The 25,451-nt window shown below is 56.3% G+C and overlaps 1 protein-coding gene across 2 annotated transcripts; it reads left to right on the top strand.

Moving 5' to 3' along the window:
* Positions 1–3,511: 3,511 nt before the first annotated feature.
* On the top strand, positions 3,512–25,381 carry RHCG (Rh family C glycoprotein). 2 transcript variants are annotated; one of them, XM_044761458.2, is made up of 12 exons: positions 3,629–3,767; positions 9,687–9,813; positions 11,127–11,313; positions 14,926–15,076; positions 18,370–18,517; positions 19,468–19,634; positions 20,691–20,828; positions 21,014–21,150; positions 21,457–21,572; positions 21,752–21,825; positions 24,055–24,144; positions 24,964–25,381. In XM_044761458.2, exons 3-11 carry the CDS (start codon positions 11,147–11,149, stop codon positions 24,118–24,120), a joined length of 1,164 nt encoding a protein of 387 aa, XP_044617393.1. In that variant the 5' UTR covers positions 3,629–3,767; positions 9,687–9,813; positions 11,127–11,146; the 3' UTR covers positions 24,121–24,144; positions 24,964–25,381. The 2 variants fall into 2 exon arrangements, with proteins under 2 accessions (XP_014698050.2, XP_044617393.1); XM_014842564.3 differs by lacking the exon at positions 9,687–9,813 and having other exon boundaries at positions 3,512–3,767.
* The last annotated feature ends 70 nt before the right edge of the window (positions 25,382–25,451 follow it).

Genomic DNA, 25,451 nt, shown 5'->3' on the forward strand with positions numbered 1-25,451 from the left:
GGAAGAGAGCGATGAATGAGTGACGAATGAGTGAAATGGATATTGTGGACGGGAGGAAGTGGATAGAAGGCCAGAGGAGGGAGCTCCCATCCTTGCACCATACCCATCAACCCGCCCCATCACCCTGGGAGGACAGGCCTTTGCAGAATCCCGGCCTCCCCTTAGGTGGGGCGGCCTGCTGGCCTGGCCTGGTGTTAGCTGGGGAGAAAATATTCTGGGAAGAGACATTCTTCTTAGGCTTCTGGGAGCAGTGGCCATTTTTCCCCCAGGGGCACCAGAAATAAAACTGTTGGCGACTTGAGGGGAAAAAGGCCACTGAGGCCAGTTGAGAGCTCAGTCCACCACCAAGACGGAGGGCAGCCAATGAAGGGGAGAGCTGCACAGTAGCATCAAAATGCTGCTGAGGGGGCTTGTGCCCCGGGTCAGGGGTGAGCTGGGACAGGAGCACCCACGGAAGAATCGATTTCTTTCCCTTCCTTCCTTCCTTCCCTCCCTCCCTCCTTCCCTCCCTCCCTGATTCCCCTCCTCTCTCCCCTATATGACCTTCCCTGGCCACTCAGTTTACATTGCACTGCCAGCCCTCTCTCTCTCCCACTTGCCATTTTCTTTTTCTACTTGGCACTTATCACCCTGTAACACACAATCTACTTTACTCATCAACAGTGTTTGCTTTCTGTCACCCCCGCCCCCCAGGACGCATGTTCCACGAGCATAGGGATTTTTGCCTCTTTTGCTTGCTGTTAGTTCCCAGCGCCTAGAACAGTGCCTGGCACACAGGAGGTGCTCCAAGAATCTTACTGGCCCCTCCCCTCATCCTTCTGAACCGCTTCCGAGAGCCTGCTCTGCACCCGCTCTGTGCTGTGGGCAGGGGAGGGCGTTATCAATCAGACGCCGCCCCTACCATAAAGGGGCTCATGGCCCCACTGGGAATAGGTGACTCCAGAGGGCCTGGGTGCCCCCACTCACTTCCTCCCCTGAGTTCCCCAAGCCGTGCCTCCCTGCCCTCTGTTCCCTCCCCTGCTGGGTGCTTAGCTGCCTTTCTCTGCAACAGTGAGCGCACCTGAAATCAAAGCTTGCTCTGGCTCTGCCCAGCGGGATGCAGCCAGGTGTCGTGAGACCAGACAGCCCAGAGTGTGTCTCGAGCCTGTCCCCCAGCCTCTCTGAGAACTCAGTTTCTTCATCTGTAGGATGGGGCTCCAACAGCCGCCTTGCAAGGGTTCCACTGAGAATTAGAATATGTCGAAAAAGTCCAGCCACAGCAGGCGTGTAACATGTGGCCCTTCTTGCTGGCATTGTTCCCGCCGTGTCTGGCTGTGTCTTAAAACAGGCTGCTTCTCCTGCCAAGGGAGTGGGGACACTCTGGTGCCCCATGCTGGCCCGGTGGGGTCACACTCGAGTCCCCAGCACCCTGATCCATGCTCAGCCTCGAGTGTTCTACACGGCATTCGCGGCTTTCACAAATTTGAGATTCAAACTGGCATCAATTTGTTAAAACCCAGCGTTGGGGAGGGTGCACGGATGCCACTCTCACACCTGGCTCATGAGGCACATGCTCTGTTTGGGGGAAATCTAGTGATATGTATCAAAACAGGAATTCACTGAAACCTATGCAAATGCTTATGTACCTGGATGTTCGTGACAGCGTTATTTATGATACCAAACAAATCAAAAACAACCTCATTGTCTAACCCGAAGGAGTTGTCTAGATAAAACATGGTATAGCCTTTGCAACGTTATTCACAATAGCCAAGACACGGAAGCAACCCGAATGCCCTCGGCTGATGACTGGATAAAGAAGAGGTGGTGTATATACAATGGAGTACTACTCAGCCAGGAAAAAAGACAAATTCATCCCATTTGCAGTAATATGGATGGACCTGGAGGGTATTATGTTAAGCGAAATAAGTCAGACAGAGAAAGACAAACACCATATGATTTCACTCATATGTGGAGGATAAACAAATCCATGGACAAAGAGAACAGTTCTGGGGTTACCAGGGGAAGGGGCATGGGGGGTGGGCACAGGGGGCGAAAGAGAGCACTTATGTGGTGACACACAAGAAATAATGTACAACTGAAATATATCCTGCCATTAAAAATGATGTTTTTGGGTCAACCCTGTGGCCTAGTGGTTAAATTCGGCACACTCTGCTTTGGTGGCCCAAGCTCGGTTCCTGGGTGCAGACTTACACCATTTGCTAGGTGGCCATGCTGAGGCAGGGACCCACATACAACATAGAGGAAGACTGGCACAGATGTTAGCTCAACAACAATCTTCCTCAAGCAAAAAGAGGAAGATTGGCAACGGATATTAGCTCAAGGCAAATCTTCCTCAGCAAAAAAAAAGAAAAAAAGATGTTGTAGAAGAAGAATATGGAAAGATGTTTACAAAACATTAAATGAAGAAAGCAGGCTATATATCAGTATTATAGTATGAATCTCTCTCTCATATTAATGTTGCCTTTAGGTGATGAGATTACAGGTGGTTTTTAGTTTCTTCTTTGTGCTTTTCTGTATTTTCCAAAATCTCTACAATATCACTGTATTACCTTTTTTTTTAAAGAAAATTAGAAAATCAAATTTATTTTGGCAAAATACAGACCAAGTGTAGATTTAACTTAAATTCTATGGTCAATTCATGTGAAAAGCATACATATTAACCAACAGATAATTCTTGATCATAGCTCAATGAACTCGTGGGGAAAAAACGGTTCTTACAATCCTTTATATATATATATATATATATTTTTTTTTTCTTGGCACCCTTTTCTTTGGGAATAATTTCAGATTTACAAAAAAGTGGTAGAGACAGTACGGAGAGTTCCAGAGCTCCTGCACACTCCTGACTCAGTCTCCCCTGCTGTTCACATTGTCCATGACCAGGGTACATTTGTCAGAACTGAGAAGCCCACGTGGGTCCATCGCTATCAACTCCACTTCAGACTTCATTTGGATTTCACCAGTTTCTCCATTAATATCCTCTTTCTGTTCCAGGATCCAGTCCCGGGTACCACACGGCACTGAGTTGTCACACCTCTTCAGGCTTCTCTGGTCTGTGACAGTTTCTCAGACTTTCCTGGCTTTTCATGAACCCTTGGTGAATTTCGTAGTCAGAAAAAGAAAGGACTGATGATGACAATGATGATGACGATGGTGATGATGATGACGATGATTTACGTTTGGGAATTCCTTCATTTTTATCTCGGTGGGAAGCAAATAATCCGGCTTTTGCTTTCTCTGTCCCCAAAGGGGAAAGGCAGTGCCGCCCCGGATGGATGGGATCCACCGAGGTCAACGGCGCCTGGACCCCTGCCCACCGCCCTCTCGGCCCCTGCCCCTGCCGCTGGCCCCCCGCCCCACCGCGGGGGACTGCGGGGCCCTCGGGTGGCGGGCGAGCCCCGGGCCTCGGGTCCCCTCGCCGGTTGGGCGTGCGCGCGGGCGACACCGGGTCAGCTGTTGCCCAGCCCGACGCGGCCACCCCGCCCCGCCCCGCCCCGCCCCTGCCCGGGTCTTTTAAGCCTCTCCCGCCTCAGAGCGGCTGAACTGCCCGCTGCCTGCCCCGCCAGGCGCCCCCTGCACCATGGTCTGGAACACCAATCTGCGCTGGCGGCTGCCGGTCACCTGCCTGCTCCTGGAGGTGGCCCTGGTGGTCCTCTTCTGCATCTTCGTGCGCTACGACCCCGATGCCGACGCCCACTGGATGGACGAAAAGCTGGCCGGTAACATCTCCAGCGACCTGGAAAACGAATTCTACTATCGCTACCCGAGTAAGTCCTGCCACGCTGTGGGCCCACCTGAGGTGTAGCCCAGCCGGTCCCCACCTGTCCCAGGGCCCCGCCTGTCCGCACCTCCGCAGCCTGCTGCTCGGGAACAACTGGCTGGCCGGGAGGGGCGCATGAGGAGGCGATGCTGCCCGCAGCCCCCTGCCCCGCCCACCAGGCTCCCCGCGAGGGGCGCCTGCCAGCCTCCGGAGATCGCGCTGGAGATGCGGCCGGGTGTGCGCTAGCTCCTTTTTCCCTGAAAAAGTGATGGGGAAAACTCAACCGGGGTCAGCTCCGTCCAGGCGCCCTCAGAGGCCCCCACCTCCCCGTGAGAGAGCCCTCCTTGATGTCCTCATAAGACCCCAGTCCCATCTCGGTCACCAACCAGAGGATGACCCTGGTCGCTTGTCCAACTATGCTTGTAAGGGGGTAGGTCCGATGTCAAGGGCTGCAGAGACAGGTCGTTGGCCACCAGCCCTGCTGCAGGGAGAGGTGGGTGGGACCACGGCCCTACCCTCTTTTGGCTCAGAGAGGGACACAAAACCCCCCTGAATTAGCTGGTACCGGCAGTACTGTGGCCGTGGAATCACCGGACCTCACTTCTATCATGGCCACAGTGGGGTGGCCTTAGGCAAATGTCAACCTCCCTGAAACCCGATGTTCAGGAAACAGATGCCCAGGACTCAGGAGTGGGGAGAACTGGCCCAAGGTCACTTGGATTGGCCCACCCCTGGGACCCCTAGCCCAGGACTCTTCCCACGCCCTTGTGCTTTCTGGTTTTCCACACCATCTACTAGCAGCCAATGACAGTCATTCTAACTCTTGGTGCTCATGTAGCCGTGGACCATTAGTTCTGGACGGGACCCTAATGCTCACCTCCAACAGCCTATACCAAACTGGTGTTCCCTCCATGGCTTGTATACCCTCAGTAATGGGATTCTTTACCTCCAGAAATAGCATTTTACTTAGAGCCAAATAAATAACTGCACACATTCAGGATGTGAGCCTGCATGAGAAAAGAAGTGGGGTTACAGGCTTAGTGGGAGCCAGCCATATTAAGTGGCTGCGAAAAAGCTAGCACAGTCACAGGCCGGATTAATAGAAATATGGAGCCTAGGGGAAGGGAGGTGACAGAAGAGGGGTGTGCCCTGTGCTGGTGAGACCACAACCTTTACTGGGCTCTACTCAGGGCCATGTTTTAAGAGATCGTAACAGCTGTGGCCTTGGAATTTAGACTCCAAATCTACCCTTCACGTTGCCACCTTTATGCTCCTTGGTGGGAGACTGAGGCAGGCAAGCTGGACACCCTCCTCTGTCTGTTCCGCTCCTCCCTCCGGCTCTCGTTTATCTCCTGGCTGTAGAGCCAGCCCCCCAGTAAAGCATGAGGTCCTCGACATGTCTGGGCAGTGGGAGGCCACAAGACCCTATAAGAGGGGTTACAGAACCTCACCAGTGAGGGGTGCAGTCCTCATGTCTCCCTGGCTCCAATCCACTCCCTCCACACTCACCTTTCATGCTCCACCTTCATTTATTCACTCAACAATCACTGATCTATAGGGTGACATATAATTTATCAACCAAATGACACTTTTGAGCGTGAGGGGTGGGAGAGCTGTGCTAGGACACAGGCAGAGCCATGACTGTCCCAGCAAACCAGGGCTTATGGCCACTTTGGACAAACAAGTTGAATATCCTGGGTCTCTGGCCCCAAGGGGCTCCCAGACTCATTGAGAGCAGAGAGGTGTGCCCCCACACACCCGGCCTCAGTGGGGTCAAGTGCTCTGGGCAGAGGGGCTCTGTGATCCTTCCTGGAAAGCAGTGGGGTGGTGAGGAGGGGAGAAGCAGGACAGCGGGGAGCCCCCGAAAGAGCATGCTGGGAGGTGGGCTGCGGGGCTCCGTGGGGCCCAAGGGTAGGGCTTGTGAAAGGCGTAGGAGAGGGGTTGCTGAGAGGGGGTGACAGCCCCTGCCATCAAGGAGGGCCTTGAGTTCCTCCTGCCGTTTCCTGTGAGGGCTGGGCTCTTGGGCATCTGAGCAGGAAGTGGCAGAGAGGAGTGGAGGGGAGGGAGAGAGGCTGGGCCTCAGGATTCCTTGGCAAGAACAGGAAGCAGTGGCCACCACTCGCCCCGAGTGCATGCTCTCTGCCTTAATCATCACCACCGCCCCATGAGGAAGGCATGGTTAGGACTCCCATTCTACAGATGAGGGAACCAAGGCCACAGAGGGACAGTATCTTGCCAAGGTCACTCAACTAGGAAAGCAGAGAGCCAGTGTAGGAGCCCCGGAGAGCTCTGAGCCCTCACTCCTGGACCACTCTCCTCCCTCTAGTCTCCCCTCTCCTCTTGCCCTAACCTGCCCTTTTGAGGCCCACTAGATCACGGTGGCCGTGGTTGGGAGTAGGGGGCACATGGCCCAGGTGGGGCCCACGCCTGGGTTCCTGGGCAGCAAGGCAATTCCCAGGGGGTGGGGTGAGGGCTGGCCCTTGTGGTACTTTCTGGGTTCTTGGCTGCAGGCCATCAACACCTGTGTGGGCCTCATTCCTGCCCGGGGGATGAGTGGAACCCACTGGGCATCTCTGGTTTCCAGAGGAGTCCAGCTCCAGCTGGCTCCGGAGGGCCTGAGGACAGCTCCCTGGGCATGGGCCCCTTGGCAGCTAGCAGGCAGAGCTGGACCCGCTCAGACAGTGCCCTGGGAGGCCTAGCTCCTGAACACGAAGCTTCCTCATGGGCTGCTGCTCCGGGGCCTGAGTGGCCACCAGCAGTGTCTGGAGGAGGCTGGCCCAAGGAGGAGCCGTCAGAGCCACAGCTCCTCAAGCTTCCTAGGATGACATGGTCGAGAAGGAGCGGGACACATTCCAGGAGATGACCCAGGGCAGGGGAGGCCGTGGTTTACACACCTGAAGGGCTGTTTCATGAAGCCAAGGCTCGCCCTGCGGCCCTGGAGACCTGAGCCTTGGCTTCGGCTCCGCTTCATAAAGCAGGAGCTTTCCCAACAAGCGGAGGGCAGGGTAACTGGGCGGTTGACTTTGGAATTAAACCGATCTGGGTCCATCACCAAACAGAGTGAGCCGTCTCCCTCACCACGCTGGGCCTCAGCATGCCCATCTGTAAAGTGGGGATGTCATTTAATGCACAGGATCTCCAGGAAGGCTGAAGGTGGCAGGCGACTGGTAGGGCACATCTCGTGGCATGAAGTGAGAGGGCAATAAACACTGGTATCAGGCTTCCTCAGCGGGGAGTGAGCACCCCGTCGCTGAAGGTATTTAAGTGGAGGCTCAGCAGCCCTTTAGAGACGTGGCCAAGGAATGTCTCCTTGAATATCAGTTGGAACTATTATCGCATTTGAGTCCCTTTGTGCTGGCCCCGCTTACACAGTGCTTTCTGCATGCCCTGTGGGGCAGGGCATCTATTCATTTCCATTTTCTGGTGCAGGAAGTGGAGGTTAGAGGTTTGCGTGACACTTTCAGCCAGTCAATGGCACAGGCGGGGACAGGCCAAGCCCTCCCACGCCATAGCCCGCTGGCTTTCCCAACCCCCATGGCATTGCCACTCCCTGGCCATCTGCCCAGATTTTGCGGTGATGGTGTGGTTCTGCGGTCGGCTCTGAGGCATGGGAGCGGGGCACGCAGAGCCTTGGGGAACTGAGGGACTGGCCAGCAGGCCTCAAAGAATAGTTCAGACTGGACTGGCCACTAGAGGCTGGGAAGGGGCCGTATGCAGGCCACTGCAGGACCCCTCTTTCTGTGCGGACACAGTGAAGGGGAGGGAGTGCTGTGGCCCATAGGCTGGGAAACTTTGTCCTCAGATGTCAGAAACTCAGCTCCAGCGGGGACCCATCCTGGGTAGAGGAGCGAGCTAGGAGGGGATGGGGGTGGCGGTGGAGAAGGGGGAGTGAGAACAGCTGTGTACTGGTGCCCCCTTGTGGCAGTCTCATGGCTGCAAGCCAGTGTGCCAGCTACACCCCTGGAACCCCCAGGTTGAGAGAGCAGATTCTTGAGTCATCTCAGGCCAGAGAGAGAGCAGGGAGTGGGGAAGCGTCTCAGCAGCTTCCACTGGCCCTCAGCCTGTCACCAACCCAGTGCAAAGCACCTGGTCAGCCTTGGAAGAGAAAAAGAGAAACCGTGGCTAATGTGATTGAGCAATTGCCCAGAGCCAGGCCTAAGCCCAGGACGTTGGCTGCCACCACAAACATCTGGGGCGAGCACTCTCTGAGCACTGTGACAATCCCCCATTTCATAGAAAAACTACAGATCAGGGAGGTTCTGTCCTTGCTGAAGGCCATGCAGTCTGGACCTTCAAACCATTACTATTAAAAGTGTTGTAGGTAGCACCAAACTATGAAACGTAAATTAATAAACTGGTACGTTGGGTTCTAAATTAGGACCAGTTTGGGAGATAAGGAGAAAGGGAGCGAGAGGATGAATGGGGAGGTGCCCATGGGGAGGGATGCCAGCGTCTGCGTGCCTGAAGGAGGGGGAGAAGGAAGAGACACCCCCAGAGAGGGCCCAGCAGAGGGATGAGGCACCCTTGGAGGCAGGGAGCAGGACCGAACTGGTGAGATGGGGGAGGGCAGGGAGGAAGCCAGCCCTGACACTGCAAATACCCCCACCCCGCCACAGTCCTCTTCAGCTCCACCCCTACCTGCATGGTTCCTCCCCAGTGGACACCCCTCTCTTTGAAAGGCCACCACCTGCTGCTTTTTCCTAGGGGTTCCTCCCACCTCCCTCCCTGCCAACGCCTTCCCTGTCTGGTCTGCTTGCTCCAAGGCAGGCCATTCTCTGCTGCTGTCTCCCACTCATGGTGCCCACATTCTGACTCACAGCTCGAACTTCGGGCCTGCCCCATCTCAGAGGCCAGCTGCAACCCACCCCGCCAGGCCCCATTGCTCCCACACTGCCCTGCCAGCCTTCACCACCACCCCTCGCCCCGTGGTCATCTCAAACCCCCCTGGCCAGCACCACACCCGCACCTCCCTCCCATCCTGGCAACTCTTCCTACTTCTCTGTGTTTCTCAACAGCCTTGCCATCCTGCCAGCTCCCCTCCCTGCTTCTGGGATTGTAGTCTGAATATGTCGCCTGCCTATCTTTTACACCTCTCCTCCAGTCTGTCACTCGTCACTTCTTCCCAAGAATAACCATAATACCGTGTCTGGTGCTTCACATCCGCTAGCTTCTTTTCCCCTACAGCAGTTGAAAGCGTGATAAACCAGGAAACACGATAATATGTGAACTGAGCTGTTTCACGTTATGACACCTGGGCCGAGCCGCTGTTTGTTTGTGTGTCACACAGGTCTCCTCCAGACAGAAGGTCAGAGCACCATGCTGGGGTGAGACCCACAGCTCTCTGCATTGGCTTGTACACCCCCTGACCCTGTAGGGTGCCAGCCCCACTAAGCCTCCTCCAGGTGGCTGTGGCCTGGCCCTCAGAGAAGCCTGCAGGGGCACAGATGAGAGCGGGCGAGGCCAGGGCCGCTGTAGCATGAGCATCACTGCCCCCAGACCTGTGGCCAGGCTGCAGTGCGCACCAGGGCCTATCCACCCTGTGGGTAGGAGCCATTAGGCTGGAGAGGGGCTGCAGCCTCACCTGACCATGAAATCCAGCTCACCTGGGCCTCCTTGCCTGGTGCTCAGCCAGCATCCCTGGGTGCTACTGAGGTCCCAGTAATCGATCATTCATTCACCATATTGATTGAGGCTCCCCGGGCACTCAGGTAGTCCTGGGGAACACCAAAGTGAACAAATAGACTGTTTCTATCTAATTTTGTCGAGTGGCCCAATAACGACCTTCATAGTGCTCCTCCCACCCCCCCCCCCCAGCCAAGGACCCAGGCTAGAAGTAGGTATGGGATTAGCTGGTCTGTCTCCTCAGGCTCTTTTAACCCAGAACATTTCTGCAGCCTTTGTCTTTTATGCCGTTGATATTTTTCAGGAATCCAGGGAGGGAGGAGAAAAGCAGTGTATGCGGAGATTCCTTAAGACAATGCAAATGTCCTGCTCTTCATCAAAATTTTCTGCTGGATTTAGCATCCACTGATGGGATCTTTACTGTGAAAATGGTGATTCTCTAATTTGAGTACTCATTCCACAACTAAAAGTCGGGCCTTAAGCGTCGTGTTGTAAACAGGAGCCCTCACTACTGTCTCATCTATTTATTTACCTATTCTGAGTTCCTATTTTTTAGTGGTTTTAATTCATTATAGGACATAATTATTTTGGTGCTCAAATTGTCCCTGAGTTGGCCAGTGGGAGCCCTTCGATCTTGCCCTTGTGTCCTGTGACACCTGCAATTCCTTTCAGTGTCTCCTACTTTGGTAACTGTGTACTGTCTTTGCTTCTCAAAGCTCTTTGCCTTCTGTCACTTTCTGGGAATTGAGAACCATGCAGTGTTAGCACTGGGAGGACAGTTAAGATCATGCTAATCCATCCCTTTAGTTTTATCGAGAAAACTGAGGCTCTGAGAGGGGAAGTGGCTCATCAGGGCCACACTGTGAGTTGGTAGAAGAGCTGGGTCAGAACTCAGAATTAGACTATGCCTGAGTAACAACAAATAATAATAAAGTAACAATAAATAATGAAACGCCCATTTCGAGCACCTCTTATAGGATGGATACTGGGTAGGTGCTTTACATACTCATCTGCATCTAATCTCTGCAACACTTGCAATGAAGAGTCGTGGAAGAAGGTGGTATAGGACCCAAGGATGTTCAGTTACTTTTCAGAGTTACCTGCCCAGCAGATAGAGGAACTGAGGTACGGATTCAGGTCTCAGTGATACTGGAAAGTGTACTTGCTGCGAGTGGGGGTGCAATGTGGAGACCTTCCTGCAGGTGATGATCTGATGTGCCTGGCCAGTCAGGGGACTCCCGGGCCAGATGAGACTGACCTCTCCATTGTAAAGGAATAGAGTTGTGGGGGTAAGGCCCAGAGGGTCGGAGCTCCAGACCCTAGACTCTGGGTGTAATCTACAGGCCAGCCTCCATTTCAAGTGCCCAGCTGCCCACCTCCACCCCAGGTGAGGGTGGAGAGTGAGAGCTGTCATCTCCTGAGGGGGAGCGCTCAGGCATTTCTCGGCATTATAACCCAGTGGTGTAAGTGGTCTACAGTAGGGGCTCATCTGGGGGCCCCCAGCTCAGCCCCTTCTAGAGGCTCTTATGACAAGACGGGGGTAGAGGCTGCTCCACCGGCAGCGGAGCCATTCATTACCAGGATCCAGATGCGCAGATGGGGGGACGGGGCTTGGGGAGGCTGCCTGGGCCCGCCCAGTGGCAGGGAAGACACAGGCGCTGCTCCGGGCCGCGCTGGCCCAGACCCAGGGCTATGGTGGGCCTTCGCCAGACCGCCGAGACCCTCCGCTGCGCTCTCCCTGCAGGCTTCCAGGATGTGCACGTGATGATCTTCGTGGGCTTCGGCTTCCTCATGACCTTCCTGCAGCGCTACGGCTACAGCGGCGTGGGCTTCAACTTCCTGCTGGCAGCCTTCGGCATCCAGTGGGCGCTGCTCCTGCAGGGCTGGTTGCACTGCTACAGGGAAGGCTACATTCTCATAGGAGTGGAGAAGTGAGCGCGGCGCGGGCGGGGGCCGGGCCCCGCGGGTGAGGGGCGGGGCGCACTGGGCGGGACCCGGAGCGAGAGGGGGCGGGGCCCGGGTCGGGAACCTGGGGAGCGGGGGTCACTGGACCGGGCCCTACGGCTGAGGGGACCGACCTTTGGTGGAGTGGAGGGGCATGGCACTCTGAGCCGGGCGCGGCCTGGCGGGTGATGGGGCGGGACCTGGGGGGGGGGGGGGGGCGGAGCGCTCTGGGCGGGGCCTGGATGATGAGAGGGCGGGGTGCACTGGGCGGGGCCCTGCGGTGAGGGGGCGGGGCCTGGGGCGGAGACCCGGGGGCGGGGCAAGCTGGGCGGGGCCTGGCGGATGAGGGGGCGGGGCCTGGGGGCGGGGACCCGGGGCGGGGCGCACCAGGCGGGGCCCGGCGGGTGAGGGGGCGGGTCCAGGGGCTTGGGACTGTGAGCCGGCTCCTAGTCCTCCAACCTGTCTGCTTGGGGCCTGCGGCAAACACCGCACACAGACACACACACAGACACTGCTTCCCGATCAGCCAGTCTGCAGGGTAGAAGTTCTGATGGTGTCCAGGTACTGAAGGAGGGAGGGTCTCCCTCCCTCTCAGACGAGGCTGCAGGGATGCGAGGCCGGACTTCCCTCCAGGGGCCGGCCGGGCCTCCACCCTGGCACATCAAAATGGCCCTGAGAGACCGTAGTCCCCGGGACCTGGGGTGGGGGACCCGGAGACAGCGCGGCTGCCCCAGCCAGCCTCAGGAGTTGGTCTGGAGGGAACATCGAATGGGGGAATCCAGTCAAGGGAGGTGCCTCTCCCCGCCTGGCCAGTGTCCCCACCCGGGGCGCAGGCACGGGACAGAGATGTGAGGCAGGTGTGGGTGCGGAGCCTTCGGGATGAAGCCCTTCCGTGCCTCAGCCTCCAAGGGGGCACCCTCTCCCGCTCTCTTCTCACCTCCATCCTTCTCATCACTTTTCTCCGTGATAACCCTTTGGTCCAGTGAACACCAGCGGCCTCTCCCTCAGGAAACCCAGCCCCTCCCTCTGGCTGAGGGGGTCTCACCCTCAGTGTGTGCCTCCCCCAACACCACCACCAGCTTATAAAATCAGTTTGCCCAAAGCCAACTTGCTCAAACCAACCTGCCAAGCAGCCACCTCACTGAATGGCTCATTTATCAAACAGTCTAGGCCATGGCAACTTAGGAAACCTACACCAATTCGTGTTGCACAGGACAGAATCGACAGCCTTTGGGAGAATTTTTCCCAGTTTAGTCAAGTTTTGGTTTATTGGAGGTTCTTCTGTAAGTCCAGTTTAGGCTGTCTTCAATTTCTGTAGACATATGACAATTTAGGCTAAAGAAAAAATTTTTTTAATTTGAGAAAGTTGTCCTTGGTGTGTGAAAATGAACATTCATTAGCCCGCTCGAAAACCAAGTCCAGAGAAAGAGTTTAGAGGCAAATTGGTATAAAACCACATTTAAAGCGTAAATCCTTGCTGTCACATATAGGGCACCAGTCAGGTGTCATAGGCCAGGCGTCTGAAATGTAAAACATATGCCAAATATTTGCAAAATATTAATGCACTCAAGCCAGTTAATGAATCCATGAATTAAGAGAAGCAGGAGAGAGTTGACCAGATGGAAAATGCGTTGGAACAAATAAATCAGTCTTTTTATATCTAAAATCCTTGACATGTGTATCACCCTGCGGTGCAAAATACACAGGAAATTCTCATTCCCAAGGCCATATACCCAGAGCATGACAATATCCATAATGTTTTTGTTTGGCTGCTGTGGCAAGATAGCTCCATGGCTAAATGAAAATCAAAGGTACACAACGTTTAAAAATCTTCAAAGGGGATCATTGTGAACTTTGTGAGTTAGGTTTTCGGTGAAACAGTTACTTAGCAAGCTGGTCACTTGACAAACCGAGTTTGGGCAAATTGGCTTTCAGGGGTTTGATTTTTAGCCACTGAGCTGGAGCTGATTTCCGTCTGGTGCTCAGGGCTGAGATGAGCGTGTTGTCCCCAGACATGACTTTGGGGACCCTCCTCCCGGCTTCCATCCTGTCCCTGCTGAGGAGTCCTCCAGGTGGCACCTGCCACTCCAGGGTGGTGCCCCCTGCAGGCCCTGCCCGAGCCTCCTGGGGCCCTCCTGGGCTGTGGCGTCCAGATCTCCATCTCCCAGGTGCTGATGGCCCAAGGGGTGAGCTCTTGGCTCTCTCACTCCTTGCTAATGGTCGCCTCTGTCAGGTGGGTCTGCTGGCTGCAGCCTTGGGACCTCAGGCAAAGAACTCAGCCTCTGAGCCTCCATTTTCCACCCATGGGATGTAGCTAATAACAGCGCCTGTCCCATAGGGTCCAGGTGTGGTACAGGAGGGCATGTGCAGCGCCCAGCAGGCATCTCAGGGCCTGGCCCTTGACAACCAACATCATTCATCAGCCAGGCCCTGCACTAGGCTCTGGGCACACCTCAGTGAATGAGGCCCATAGGGAAGCGGACATTCCAGTGACCATCCTCTGTCTTGGGAGGGACCCTAACAGAGCAGTGCCCTGTCCCCATTCCATATCCTGGCCCTACAATCAGCTCGCTTCTCACTTCTCAGCTCATGATTCACACACACACACACACACACACACACACACACACACACACACACACACAGAGCCCTGCACATGGGGGAGGGGCTCCTCTGCATGTGACTGCCCCTACTGGCCCTAAACCTTCCCCGATGAACAACTCTCTTGACTCGGAGAGCCACACTGAGGTCTGCCCTGGGATCCAGGACTACTTTGCTGCTGGCAGGGCACAAGGAGGCCTGGGTTAGGCAAAGTGGGCATGTAGATGGAACCAGGGGCTGCTTCATCCACAGAATGTCCACCTGGCTGTCTGCCTCCCCATCCTCCCTCTGCTACCTGGCTGGGCTTTCAGAGTCCAGACTTAAGGAGGGCCTGTGTGCTCCTCTGCCTCCATTCTCTCCGTTGGCTTTCCTGCCCCTCCTTCCACCCAGCCCCCAGTTCCCCATCTCCTACAGGAAGGCCTCTCTCTCTTCCCTGGACACAGACCCTCTGTCCCAGGAAGAGGAGGTCACAATAGCTCAAACTCTAGCAAGGCCCAGGATGCCAGCAGGAGGGGTGTCTGTAGAGGGAGAGCTAAGGGTCTGGAGGCAGACACCACATCTGGCTGGAGGAATCTAAGAAGGCTGCCTGGAAGAGGAGGCAGTGAGGGGAGGTTCTGGGAGGGTAGGCAGAAGATGGAGGACCAGGGCAAGGCCCCAAATATGGGGTGTGTTCAACAACAGCAGCCAGACCCCTTGGGTGCCTTGAGCACCAACTGCCCGTAAGGAGAGGGGGCCTGGGGTGGGAGCTGCAAAGAAGGGTGTGGCCTTTAGTAGGCGCCACTGCTGTGTGGACACTGCACCTATTCTTTCTTTTAATTCTTAGAGCAGCTCTAAGATGTTACGCGCCCTTTATCACAGAGGATGAAAGTGAGGCTCAGAGAGGTTAAGCCACAAGCCCAGACCCACAGATGACCGAGCCCAGATTCAAAGCCAGGGCTTGGAGCGCCCCTTCCTGCCATTGCCTCAGCCCCTCCTCTGCCCGCCCTGTCTCCCCACAGCCTCATCAACGCCGACTTCTGCGTGGGCTCCGTCTGTGTGGCCTTTGGGGCCTTGCTGGGCAAGGTCAGCCCTATCCAGCTGCTCATCATGACACTTTTCCAAGTGACCCTCTTCTCGGGGAACGAGTTCATTCTCCTCAGCCTGCTGGAGGTGAGCAGGGCTCAGGATGGGCATAGTGCTGGAGGGGACACGGGGGGACAGAGATAGAGAGGGCTGGGGAGACACGCCAGCTGGATTCAATTCAACCGTGGCAAGTCACTGGACCTCCTGAGCCTCAGTTTCCTCATCTCTAAAGTGGGAGTGATGACATATATTGGGCAGGGATCATAGGCCACCTAGCAAAGCACTCAGCACCTGGGCAGAGCAGCGGTTCCTCAGATGTTGGCTTTCTCCTCCTTTCTCTTTCCTGCACATCAGATGAAAGCGCGGGATGTCCTGCACATACACCACATTCCCAGATTGCCCTGCCAAGAAAAGTACCCAGTGTATTGAGGGGGTACATCTGTAAGGAAGGATCCCAAGGTTGCCATGTACAGCTGCACAGATCGTGCACTGCACAGTGGTGCCATTCACATGGACTATGGCAGAAATGATGCCCCTTGGGGTTAGCCAGTTCAGTGGCCTAGGTAAGGGGCACCTTTGAGTCTAGCTCAGAAACCTCTTTGGTACCTTAGCAGGGGAGGGGGTCGTTCAGGGACTCCACCCATTTCTGAGCCCCCAACTCCTCTACATTTGGATTCTGCCTGGAACCTCTCCCCAGGGCTTTATTTAGGCCACCCTACATTCAGTTATTCCTTTTGTCATTTTTTTAGCCACCAGACTAGTCCAAGCCACTGTATCTCCTCCTGGCTCATTGTCCCCCCTTCATCCCTACCCCAGGCACCTTCTCAGGTCAATGGCCACCAGCAGCCATGGTGGTCTGTTATTCATGCATATAAGACCATTCCCTTGATTAAAACCCTCCAGTGGATTTTTTTTTTTTTATTTCACTTAGAATAGAACCTACACTTGTTACAAGGCCCTACATGTTCTGGCCCCAGCCTTTCTCGCCAAGCTTTTCGTCTACTCTCTCCCGATCTTTCTGTGCTGTGATCATACCCTGCTGTTGGCTCCTCAAACACACCAAGCTCGGCCCCACCTCAGGGCCTTTGCACTTGCTGTTCGCTTTGCGGGAATTCTCGTCCCTCAGGCCTTTTCACTATTGAGGTCTCAGCTGGAATGCTGCCTCTTCAGAGAGGCCCTCCCAGGTTCCCCTACCCAGTGTTGCTCTCTCCTTACACCCTGCCGGTCACTGTCTCTCACACGGCCTTGGTTTATTTTCTTCACAGCATTTTTCCTTATCTAATAAGGGCAGGAAACCTTGTCTGCCTGGACCATCTCTATCCCCAGCACCTAGGTCAGTGCCTAATAAGCGCTCCGTAAATATTTGTCAAGTGCCTGAATTTTGGAGTCTGACTCCGTGTCGGGCAACGCTGCAGGCGCTGGGTTACAGAGGTGAGCAGGACTCACCCTTAGACCCCAAGGAGCTCGCAGTCTAGTGAGGGAGCCAGCAAGTCAACAGGCAGTGACCACACAGTATGATCAGGAGTGAGCTCAAGGGCGAGGTGGCCTAGAGGAGGGCGCCCGAACCAGGTCAGGGGGCTTCTTGGAGGAAGAGGTATCAACGCTCGAAGTCAGGTGGGAGATAACCAGGCGGAGGAGTGAGCAAGGGCATTCGAGGCAGAGGGAACAGCAGGGCAGAGGCCTGGGCGAGAGCCTCAGTGAGAGGTCTCAGGAGCTTGGGGCTGGCTGGGGGGCGGGCTGTGCTGAGAGGGGGGCTTGGAGGGGTAGGGAGGGTGGGGGAGGAGCACCGGCCATCAAGACTCCTGGGGCTGTGTCGGGCGTGGTCTCACGTTATCCTGAGGGCAGTGGGGAGCACAGAAGGTGTCAGTCAGTGGAGTGGCATGGTCGGACACACGCCATGGAAATGTCACTTTGGCTGCGGTGAGAACGATTGGAGGCAGGGAGCCCAGGAAAGAGGCTGGGACCGGGACTGGGCGAGCACGAAGAGAAGACAGTGGGTGATTCAGGAGACTCTGGACAAGCCTCAGAGACTGGCTGGGGTGCGAGGCGAGGGGGAGGAAGGAGCTGGGCGGGGCGAGGGGCAGGCGCTGGGGCCGGTGGGTGTGAGCTGGCGTAGGCTGATGGTAGCATCTTGGGTGAGTGGAGAGCAGGGAAGGCTCCTCAGGCCGTTGAGAACCCTCCATGATCTGCTCCAGAAAGTCTTCTAGTGCGTGACAGCCCTTCCGCCTCTCTTTAGCCAAGTTTAAACATGACAGTCACTGGCGACATGTCAGGAGCCCTTGTCTTCGGCTGGCCCCTGCTCTGACTGCTTCACATGGGATATCCCATTTAACCCTCATCTCTGAGATGGGCACAATTATTACCCCATTTTACAGATGAGAAAGCTGGGGCTCAGAGAGGTTAAGGGGCTCACCCAAGGTCACACAGCTAGGAGAGGCACCCACCAGGCTGGGGGTCAGGAAACCCAGCTCTGTCAGCAACTCCACAACTGGCTCTATGACCTTTGATGACACATTTACCTCTCTGGTTGGGTTTTCCCATCCAAAATGAAGGAGCGAGCCTATGATTCTGACTGGCATTTCCTCTGAGATTGGTTCTGAGCGGGGAGGAAGAGGAGGCTGAGGGAGGGCAGGTGGGGGCAGGGGAGGAAGGCTCAATCAGTCCAGCAGCCGTAGAGTGTTTACACAAGGTGTCTAGCTTAATCCTCGAGACAGCCCTGCTGAGTCCTGGCCATCTCCCCATTTTGTAAATGAAGAACTTGACCTAAAGAAGTCCAGAGGCATGGAGGTGGGTAGGGCAGGAAGGGACAGATGGGGAGGGGACCAACTCTGCCTGCTCTGACTTTGGGAGGCAGGCAAGAGGAGGCTGGGGATGGGGTGGACGGTGGGAGGTTAGGTGGGAGGTTGGAGGGCAAGGAGTGTGACAGGAGGCAGGGGAGATGGGTCACGCAGCCTGGATGGGGTGGTGGCGGGCCAGGAGTGGTTGTCTAGAAGGAAATGTGGAGAGGGGCAGGCCCAGAGGGAAGGAGGGAGTCCCGAGGAATTAAGACAAAGTGGGAGCTAGTGGCTGACAAACTAGATAGGAGGTTGCCCTGGGTTCCAGCTGGGCTTCACCTCTTCCAGCTGAGCAAGTCCCTCACCAAGCCTGGCATTTGCCATCGGGACCCAATCGCACTCGCTGATGGAGATGTCCTGGCATTTGGTTGACAGGCTTACAGCCTGGGTTCAGGGACCCCCACTTTCTCTCCTCCCCAGTAGATTGCTCTGCGGGGGCCCTGGGCTCCATCCTGCGGCTCACAGAGTCAGACACAGCTGGGCCTCTGTCTGTGTGTGGGGGAGGGAGAGAAGGTGTCAGAGCCTGACAGGCCCCTTGTACCCCAGGTGAAGGATGCAGGGGGCTCCATGACCATCCACACATTCGGCGCTTACTTTGGGCTCACAGTGAGCTGGATCCTCTACCGACCCAACCTACACCATAGCAAGCAGCCGCAGAGCCCTGTGTATCACTCGGACCTCTTTGCCATGATTGGTGAGAGCTGCCATAATGATTGAGGGCCACCATGATGTCTGAGGGCTGCCATGATGGGTGAGGGCTGCCATGATGGATGAGGACCACCGTGATGGCTGATGGCCGCCATCATGACTGAGGGCTGCCATGATGGCTGAGGGCCGCCATCATGGCTGAGGACCACCATGATGGCTGATGGCCACCATCATGGCTGAGGGCTGCCATGATGGGTAAGGACCACCATGATGGGTGAGGACCACCATGATGGCTGAGGGCTGCCATGATGGCTGAGGACCACCATAATGGCTGAGGGATGCCATGAGGAGTCCAGGCTGCCATGATCACAGCTGATCCCCATGTGGTCTGGTGTGTGGCTGCCAGTTCCCTTTGTGGAGAGGGCAGAGGGAGGTTGCCTGTAGATACTTTTGGGATCCTTGTCCCCTTTCCCCGTGGGGCTGGAAGAAGTGGGTCACTCACCCTGTGTTTTCCATAGGATGCCCCAGGGCAGACACAGTGGTAACCAGGAACCGTCCCTCCATCCCTGGGCTAGGGCAAGGCGCTTCCTCTGTCCACTTATTCCAGAGAACACATGTCAACCACCCACTCTGGTCTCTTAAATCCCAGCCCTGCCTTCAAGGAGCTCCTCAGTGTCATGGGAGAGATGCCAATGCCTCTGGATGGTCCCCCTATAGTGAAGAAAAAGATTGTCCCATGGTGCTGTGGGAGCAGGGGGTGCATGGAGCCCGGTTACAGGCTCAGGGTGGACTTCCCGGAGAGCTAGGTGGGGAGTAAGGCAGGGACGGCCTTCTGGGAAGAGCCTCCAGATGCATAAAGCTCCGGAGTGGGAAACAGCTGGCGTGGGAGTCATCTGCCATCTGTGGCGCTAAGGGACAGGATGGCTCTGAGCTCTGTAGGGCCCTCTAACTGATGCCTCTTGTCCCGGGTCCACTGGCCCTATCTGGTCCGGCCAGGCACCCTTTTCCTGTGGATATACTGGCCCAGCTTCAACTCAGCTGTGTCCAGCCACGGGGACGCCCAGCACCGCGCTGCCATCAACACCTACTGCTCCTTGGCCGCCAGTGTGCTCACCTCGGTGGCACTGTCCAGCGCCCTGCACAAGAAGGGCAAGCTGGACATGGTGAGTAGTGGGGGAGCAGTGGGGAGTCTTGCGGGGAGGGGCGCTGAGCACCAGGCCCTGCCAACAGCTCTGTGAGGTGGGCAGCATGAGGACTGTCGCACCCATCTTGTGGATGAAGAAACTGAGGCTTGGGGAGAAGTGGTCTGTCCAGACTGCATAGCCAATTTAGGCAGAGCCCGGAGCCAGCTTCCTGGAGGCTCTGCTATGCCCGCGGCTCTGGACCACCTGGCTGCTCCTCCTCGTTCTCCCCCCAGAGCCCGAGGTGTTGACAGCATCTGTGCTGAGACACTGCCGGGAGCCCTGGAGGCAGTGGACAGTCATTGAGCAGGGAGGTGGGGCTCAGGCACCCGGGGGAGGAGAACCAGACACACTGACATGGGCACATCTGTGTGCATCTGACACCCACACGCAGGGAGGGACGTGGGACAGGGTCCAGGTCAGGGCTGTGGCTCCCCGCAGACCTGGATCCAGACCTCTTTCTGCCTCTCACTGGCTGTGTGCTCTTCCACAAGTCATTTAACCTCCCTGCCCCTCAATCTCCTCACCTGCAAACACGGGAAGGGACCTGTCCTTACCTCCTGGGCTCCCCGTGGAGTGCCTGACAAGCGCCTGACGAGCGCAGACCCCCAGAGCCAGTCAGCTGGCATCCTGCAAGCCCACAGCCTCTGACACGGGTGTGGACATATACACAGTCCCCACAGGTGCGTGACGTCGGCATCCATGCATGTAGAGAATGTCAGACACGCGAACCCAGGCACACAGGTATGTGTGGCTCCCGGATATAAAGGGAACGTGCAGACACACAGTCAGGGCTCACTGGCACGGACACAAGTACACTGATTTGTGTGCACGGAGGATGCCAACTCCTGGTGTGGGTGCACATGTGCAGAGCACACAGGGGCGGCCGTCCCAAGCCCGGGCCCTGGCTGGAGCTTCTGCAGGCTCCTGGCTTGCTGAGTGCACTCGAGCCACCCCTGGCTCCCAGGGCGTCAGCTCCTCCAGGCCCACGCTATAGGGGAGGACTGAATTCCCGCTTGCTCTGCCCGCCCTGCCCAGGTGCACATCCAGAACGCCACGCTCGCAGGAGGGGTGGCCGTGGGCACTGCGGCCGAGATGATGCTCATGCCTTACGGCTCCCTCATTGTCGGCTTCAGCAGCGGCATCATCTCCACCCTGGGTTTTGTGTACCTGAAGGTGAGAGCCCCGGGTGAGGGGCTGGGGGCTGGAGAGTGCTGGGTGTCTGTATTCCTAGGGGTCCCTCGGGAGGGGGATGGGGCTGGAAAATCCTGGGTCTGTGTATTTGGGGCCTCCAGAATCCTGGCCTCGTGGGGCCGCTGCCACAGGCCCTGGGCTGAGCAGCACCCCACTCCCCTCTCCAGCCATTCCTGGAGTCCCAGCTGCGGATCCAGGACACATGCGGCATTCACAACCTGCATGGCATTCCCGGCATCATAGGCGGCATCACCGGTGCCGTGACGGCAGCCTTTGCCAACAGTGCCGTGTATGGAGAGGAAGGGTATGTATGAGAGCGTGCAGGTGGGGCTCCCTCCTTCCTTCTCCAGTCCTTCCTGCTGTTCCTCTGGGGTCCAAGGTTATGTCTCCACCCCCTTCCTTCCTCAGTCTGGATCACTGTTTCATGGGCCTCCCTCCTTCCACAAGAGTCGTAGAGACCATTTGATCTGTCTGGCGCCCCCATTTTGCAGATGGGAAGTGTGAGGACCAGGATTTACTGAGCCTTGGTGCCCATTCACATTTGTGGGGTGGCAGCAATGGCTAATTGGCCTCTGTCTTGGGTCCTGACCTGCCCCTGTCTCCACCCCAGGCTTATCCAGGCCTTTGGTTTGAGGTCAAAATTGGACTCCAGCATGCAGGCCAAGCTCCAGGCTGCCGGCCTCTTCATCTCCCTGGCCATGGCCCTGGTGGGCGGCATCATCGTGGGTGAGTGGAGGTGGCTGGTCCAGAGAAGGTGGGGGCACAGCAGAGGCCAGCCCAGAGCTCTCGGGAACCCCATCTCCACCCCGTGACTGTGGGATGAGGGGATGTTCCCAGCGGAGGGAAAGGGCTGGGTTGGCAGAGGAAGGAGTTCCTGACCTCTGGTGACCTCCCACTTTCTTTAGGCCTCATTTTGAAACTTCCATTCTGGGGCCAAGCCCCCGACCAGAGCTGCTTTGATGATGCAATCTACTGGGAGGTGAGTCCTCGGCTCGTCCCCCTGCACGACGGCAGCTGCGGCTGCCCTCCCCGGACCCTGCCCACGTCAGCTGGGCTGGGGCCTGGGAGTCGGAGCTGAGGGTTGGGGACAAGGCCTGCATCATCCCGCTCTTTTATCCAGAGGCTGTGCCTGCTGGGGGTTGAAGGCTGTGGTCTAGAGTCCCAAAGTGTGGTCCCCAACAGCATCAGCATCACCTGGGACCTTGTTAGAAACACACATTCTTGAGCCCCACACAGACCCGCTGCATCTACAGCTCAGGGGGTGGGGCCCAGCCCTCTGTTCTCAAAGCCCCCCATGTGATTCACACGTCTATGAACCACTGCCCGAGACCAGCGGTTTCCAGCCCTTCCATGCACACTCGAACCACCTGGGGGCTTTAAAAGCCTTCTAGCCCCAGGCCTCCGCCCCCAAAGCCTCGAGTTAATTGGTCTGTGGCATAGGGCCTGTATATTAGGGTTTCACTTAAAGCTCCCCAGGTGAACCTAATATACAGCCTCGGTTAAGAATCACAGTGCAGTGCTCAGCTTCAGTCTCCGTAAGAGCCACCTGGAGACCCTGTGAAAATGCAGCTTCCCAGGTGCCTGCTCAGAAAGTCTGCTTCAGCAGGGCCTGGGGCTCCGCCTGGGGCCAAGCGCCCAGGTGGTTCTGGCACAGAAGCTGAGTTCTGTGACATCCACTACTTTCAGCATCTAGAGGAGCATCAGTCCAAAAACCCAACTTGAGAAACACTGTTCTAGAAGCTTTCTGTGACCTAGGCAGGCCTTCCTCCCCACGAATCATTATTGGAGGTGTTTATCGGCATTAGACGATGGCAGATGCCGAGGGTCCTTCTTGCCCCCTGTACCTTCCCCTCATGACGAGGGCGAGGACCCAGCCTGTATCTGTGGCCCCTGAGACACAGGTCTGCCCATGATTGCCTTCCCTTTGGCTCCGTAGTTTTAAAACCATACCAGGAATTTTCAAGGTAATTTTAAGTAATATCCACTATAAACCAATTTCAAGTACGTAACTAATAAGCCTTTTAAATTCACTCTCTTTAAATTATTTTTTTAATTATAAAAAGAATAGAAGCTCATTAAAGAAAATCTGGAAGGAGAGAAAAATAGAAATTCCATCACCCTAATTCAAGCACTGGTAACATTTTGGTGTATATCTTTTCAGTGTCTGCTCTTTAAGTCCGCATAGCTTTTTCTTACACAGCTGAGATGACATTACACACCCGATCTGGTGTCCTGTGCTTTCTCTCTCTACCCTAAGCAGTGTTCCGTGTTATTACACTCCTAATAAACTTTCTTTTTTTAGCAGCGCAGTTATTTTCGTTCTGCATTTCAAGTCAGAACTTAAACTATTTTAGACACCACAATTAGAAACCACATGCATTCAGTACTAAAGAAATAAACTAAAAAATGTTACCAATTCCCATATGTAGAAGCTCCCTCTGGGTTCTGTTTTGATCTTTATAATTTATTCGAAGTTCACACCTCCCCTCTGCTGTATACCCTTCAGCCGTACTCGGCTTCCAGTAGTATAATTCCACCACGCCACCATCAGGCCGTCCCCGTGTCCCCTGGCCTCTGGGTGGTTTATCTGGAAGATGAGGTGGCTTCCCAGAGGACGGGGGTGAGACAGAGTTTCCCCAGGACCACAGATGAGGACCACAGATGATCTTTAGGATCAAATCTAAGCCTCGAAGCCAAGGCAGGGCTGATGCGCCCCGACCGCACTCCACCTACTGATCCCCTTCCGGCCTCCCCTGCGCCTCCCCCTCCCTCACCTGTGCGCCTGCCTGAGTTCAGGGAGCTTGCCACGCTGCCTCTCACCTGGCGCGCTACCACTCATCTTTCAGAAGTTGGTTAGGCACAGCCCGAGTCCCCCCGGGCTGGGTCGTCAGCCTCTTGTGTGCGTTTACAACTCTCGTTGTTACTGTGCGTTTCCCTTGAACTCCTTCCCGTGGCTCTAGGGGGGCGAGGACTCCGTGTAGTCCTCGCGGGGCCCCAGCACCCTGGACAGTGGCTAACCTGACGTAGGGGAACGACACGTGCATGGAGGGCGGCCCTGCTCCGCGGCGTGCGATCTGCACAGTGACCACGAGGTGGCGCCCGCCACACACCATTGCCCGCTCCTGACTTGCCCAGGTTGCTCTAGCTCCACCAGACACACCTGCGCAGCCTGAGGCACCACCCTCCCAGCGGCCTCCTCTCTCTGCAGGTGCCTGAAAACGAGAGGACTGCCCTCCGTCCTGAGCACACCACCCTCAGACCCCCAGAACCTTAAGCTCCCAGGGCAGGGGAGACACAGGTGAGTGTGGGCTTGGCTTGGCAGTGAGGGACGATGGGCAGGTTGTCCAGTGGGGGCCCAGCTCTGAAAATCAGATGCCACCAGCAAAGAGGCAAAATGAAAGCCTCAAGAAGTGAAGAGCGGAGCTTCCACCCCTCCTGCCTGGAGTGCAGTGGGCACGCTGGGGTTGGTGGGGGAGGCACTCAGAGCCGGACCACATGCACATGGACAGACACAGGAATATGCAGCAGGCGCTCTGGGCAGGAAGGAGCATCCGGAAGGAAGGTGACCTGGGTGCGCGCTTGGCTTTCCTGCTTTGCTTACTGCGTGAGGGACTTGGAGGGTCTCTTCGCCCCAGAGACTGAGCCTCAATTTCCTCATTTATGAAAGTGGAGATGACAGGCCTGGTGCTATTCAATTGATCGACTCAGGCGAGAATCTGCTTCCCTCCCTCCCTCCCCTCTGTCCTTCCTTCCTTCCCTCTCTTCTTCCTTCCATCCATCAGCTAACATTTCCTTTTCCCCTCTGTGGAAGGCGCCAAGCCCTTTCCCAGGCCTCTTGCATCTACCCCTCTACCAGGTGCAATTACCTCTCTTTTTAGCAGATGAGGAAATTAAGGCTCAGAGAGGTTCAGGTTCTTCAAGGCCACACAGCTGGCAGGTGGAGGAACTGGGTCTTTCCAGGTCATTACCTTTGCTCTTATTGTCTTTATTTGCCCTCTTGGAGCTGGGAAAGAGCCGTGCATAGGGCAGAAGGCGCATGAGTGGCAGGAGGGCATGCTGGGGTGTAAGGAAAGAAGAGTGAGGCTGTGATCCTCTGCTCTCGGCTTTCTTACTGCAGGCTCCGCAGAAGCAGCTGGTGCTGCCGAGCTGGGAACACAGGAGCGAGGCAAGCAGCACCCTCCTTGGCATCCTGGCCCTGGGGCGTCTCCACCCTGCCTTCCCCTCCTCCAGGGGGCCTGCCTGAGAGTGGAGAAGGAGGAGTTGGAGACAAAGCAAGTGTCCCCCAGGTTCTGGCCGCAGGAAGCCTGCCGCTGGGGTCTTGGTGGTCACATCCTGAGAAAAGCAGGCAGGGCTGGGGCTGGGGGTGGACCCAGGCCCTCCTCAGAGGCAACTGAGCTGCCAGCCCCCCACTGCTGGGCTCTCCCACTCCCCGCCCGCCCTCAGCTGCACCTTCACTGCTCCCTGGACTCTCCACCTCCCTGTGCCACGCAGATGGCGGCCTCCGTGAATAAATGTTCTTGGTGCCCTTGGTAGAATGGGTGTGAATACTCCAACAGGGCCAGTTTGAGGGAGAAAAGGACCCAAGGGACCTGGCCTCCTGCCCCA

This window comes from Equus asinus, chromosome 2 (genome assembly GCF_041296235.1).
Source record: "Equus asinus isolate D_3611 breed Donkey chromosome 2, EquAss-T2T_v2, whole genome shotgun sequence".
NCBI classification, from domain to species: Eukaryota; Metazoa; Chordata; class Mammalia; order Perissodactyla; family Equidae; genus Equus; species Equus asinus.

What these genes read in the sequence shown, in the direction of transcription:
- RHCG (XM_014842564.3), top strand. Translation starts at nt 3,581, where the DNA reads ATGGTCTGGAACACCAATCTGCGCTGGCGGCTGCCGGTCACCTGCCTG. An exon ending in TTCTCCTCAGCCTGCTGGAG is followed by an intron (nt 15,077 to 18,369) that starts GTGAGCAGGGCT and finishes CTTGTACCCCAG; the next exon opens with GTGAAGGATGCAGGGGGCTC. An exon ending in ATGATGCAATCTACTGGGAG is followed by an intron (nt 21,826 to 24,054) that starts GTGAGTCCTCGG and finishes CTCTCTCTGCAG; the next exon opens with GTGCCTGAAAACGAGAGGAC.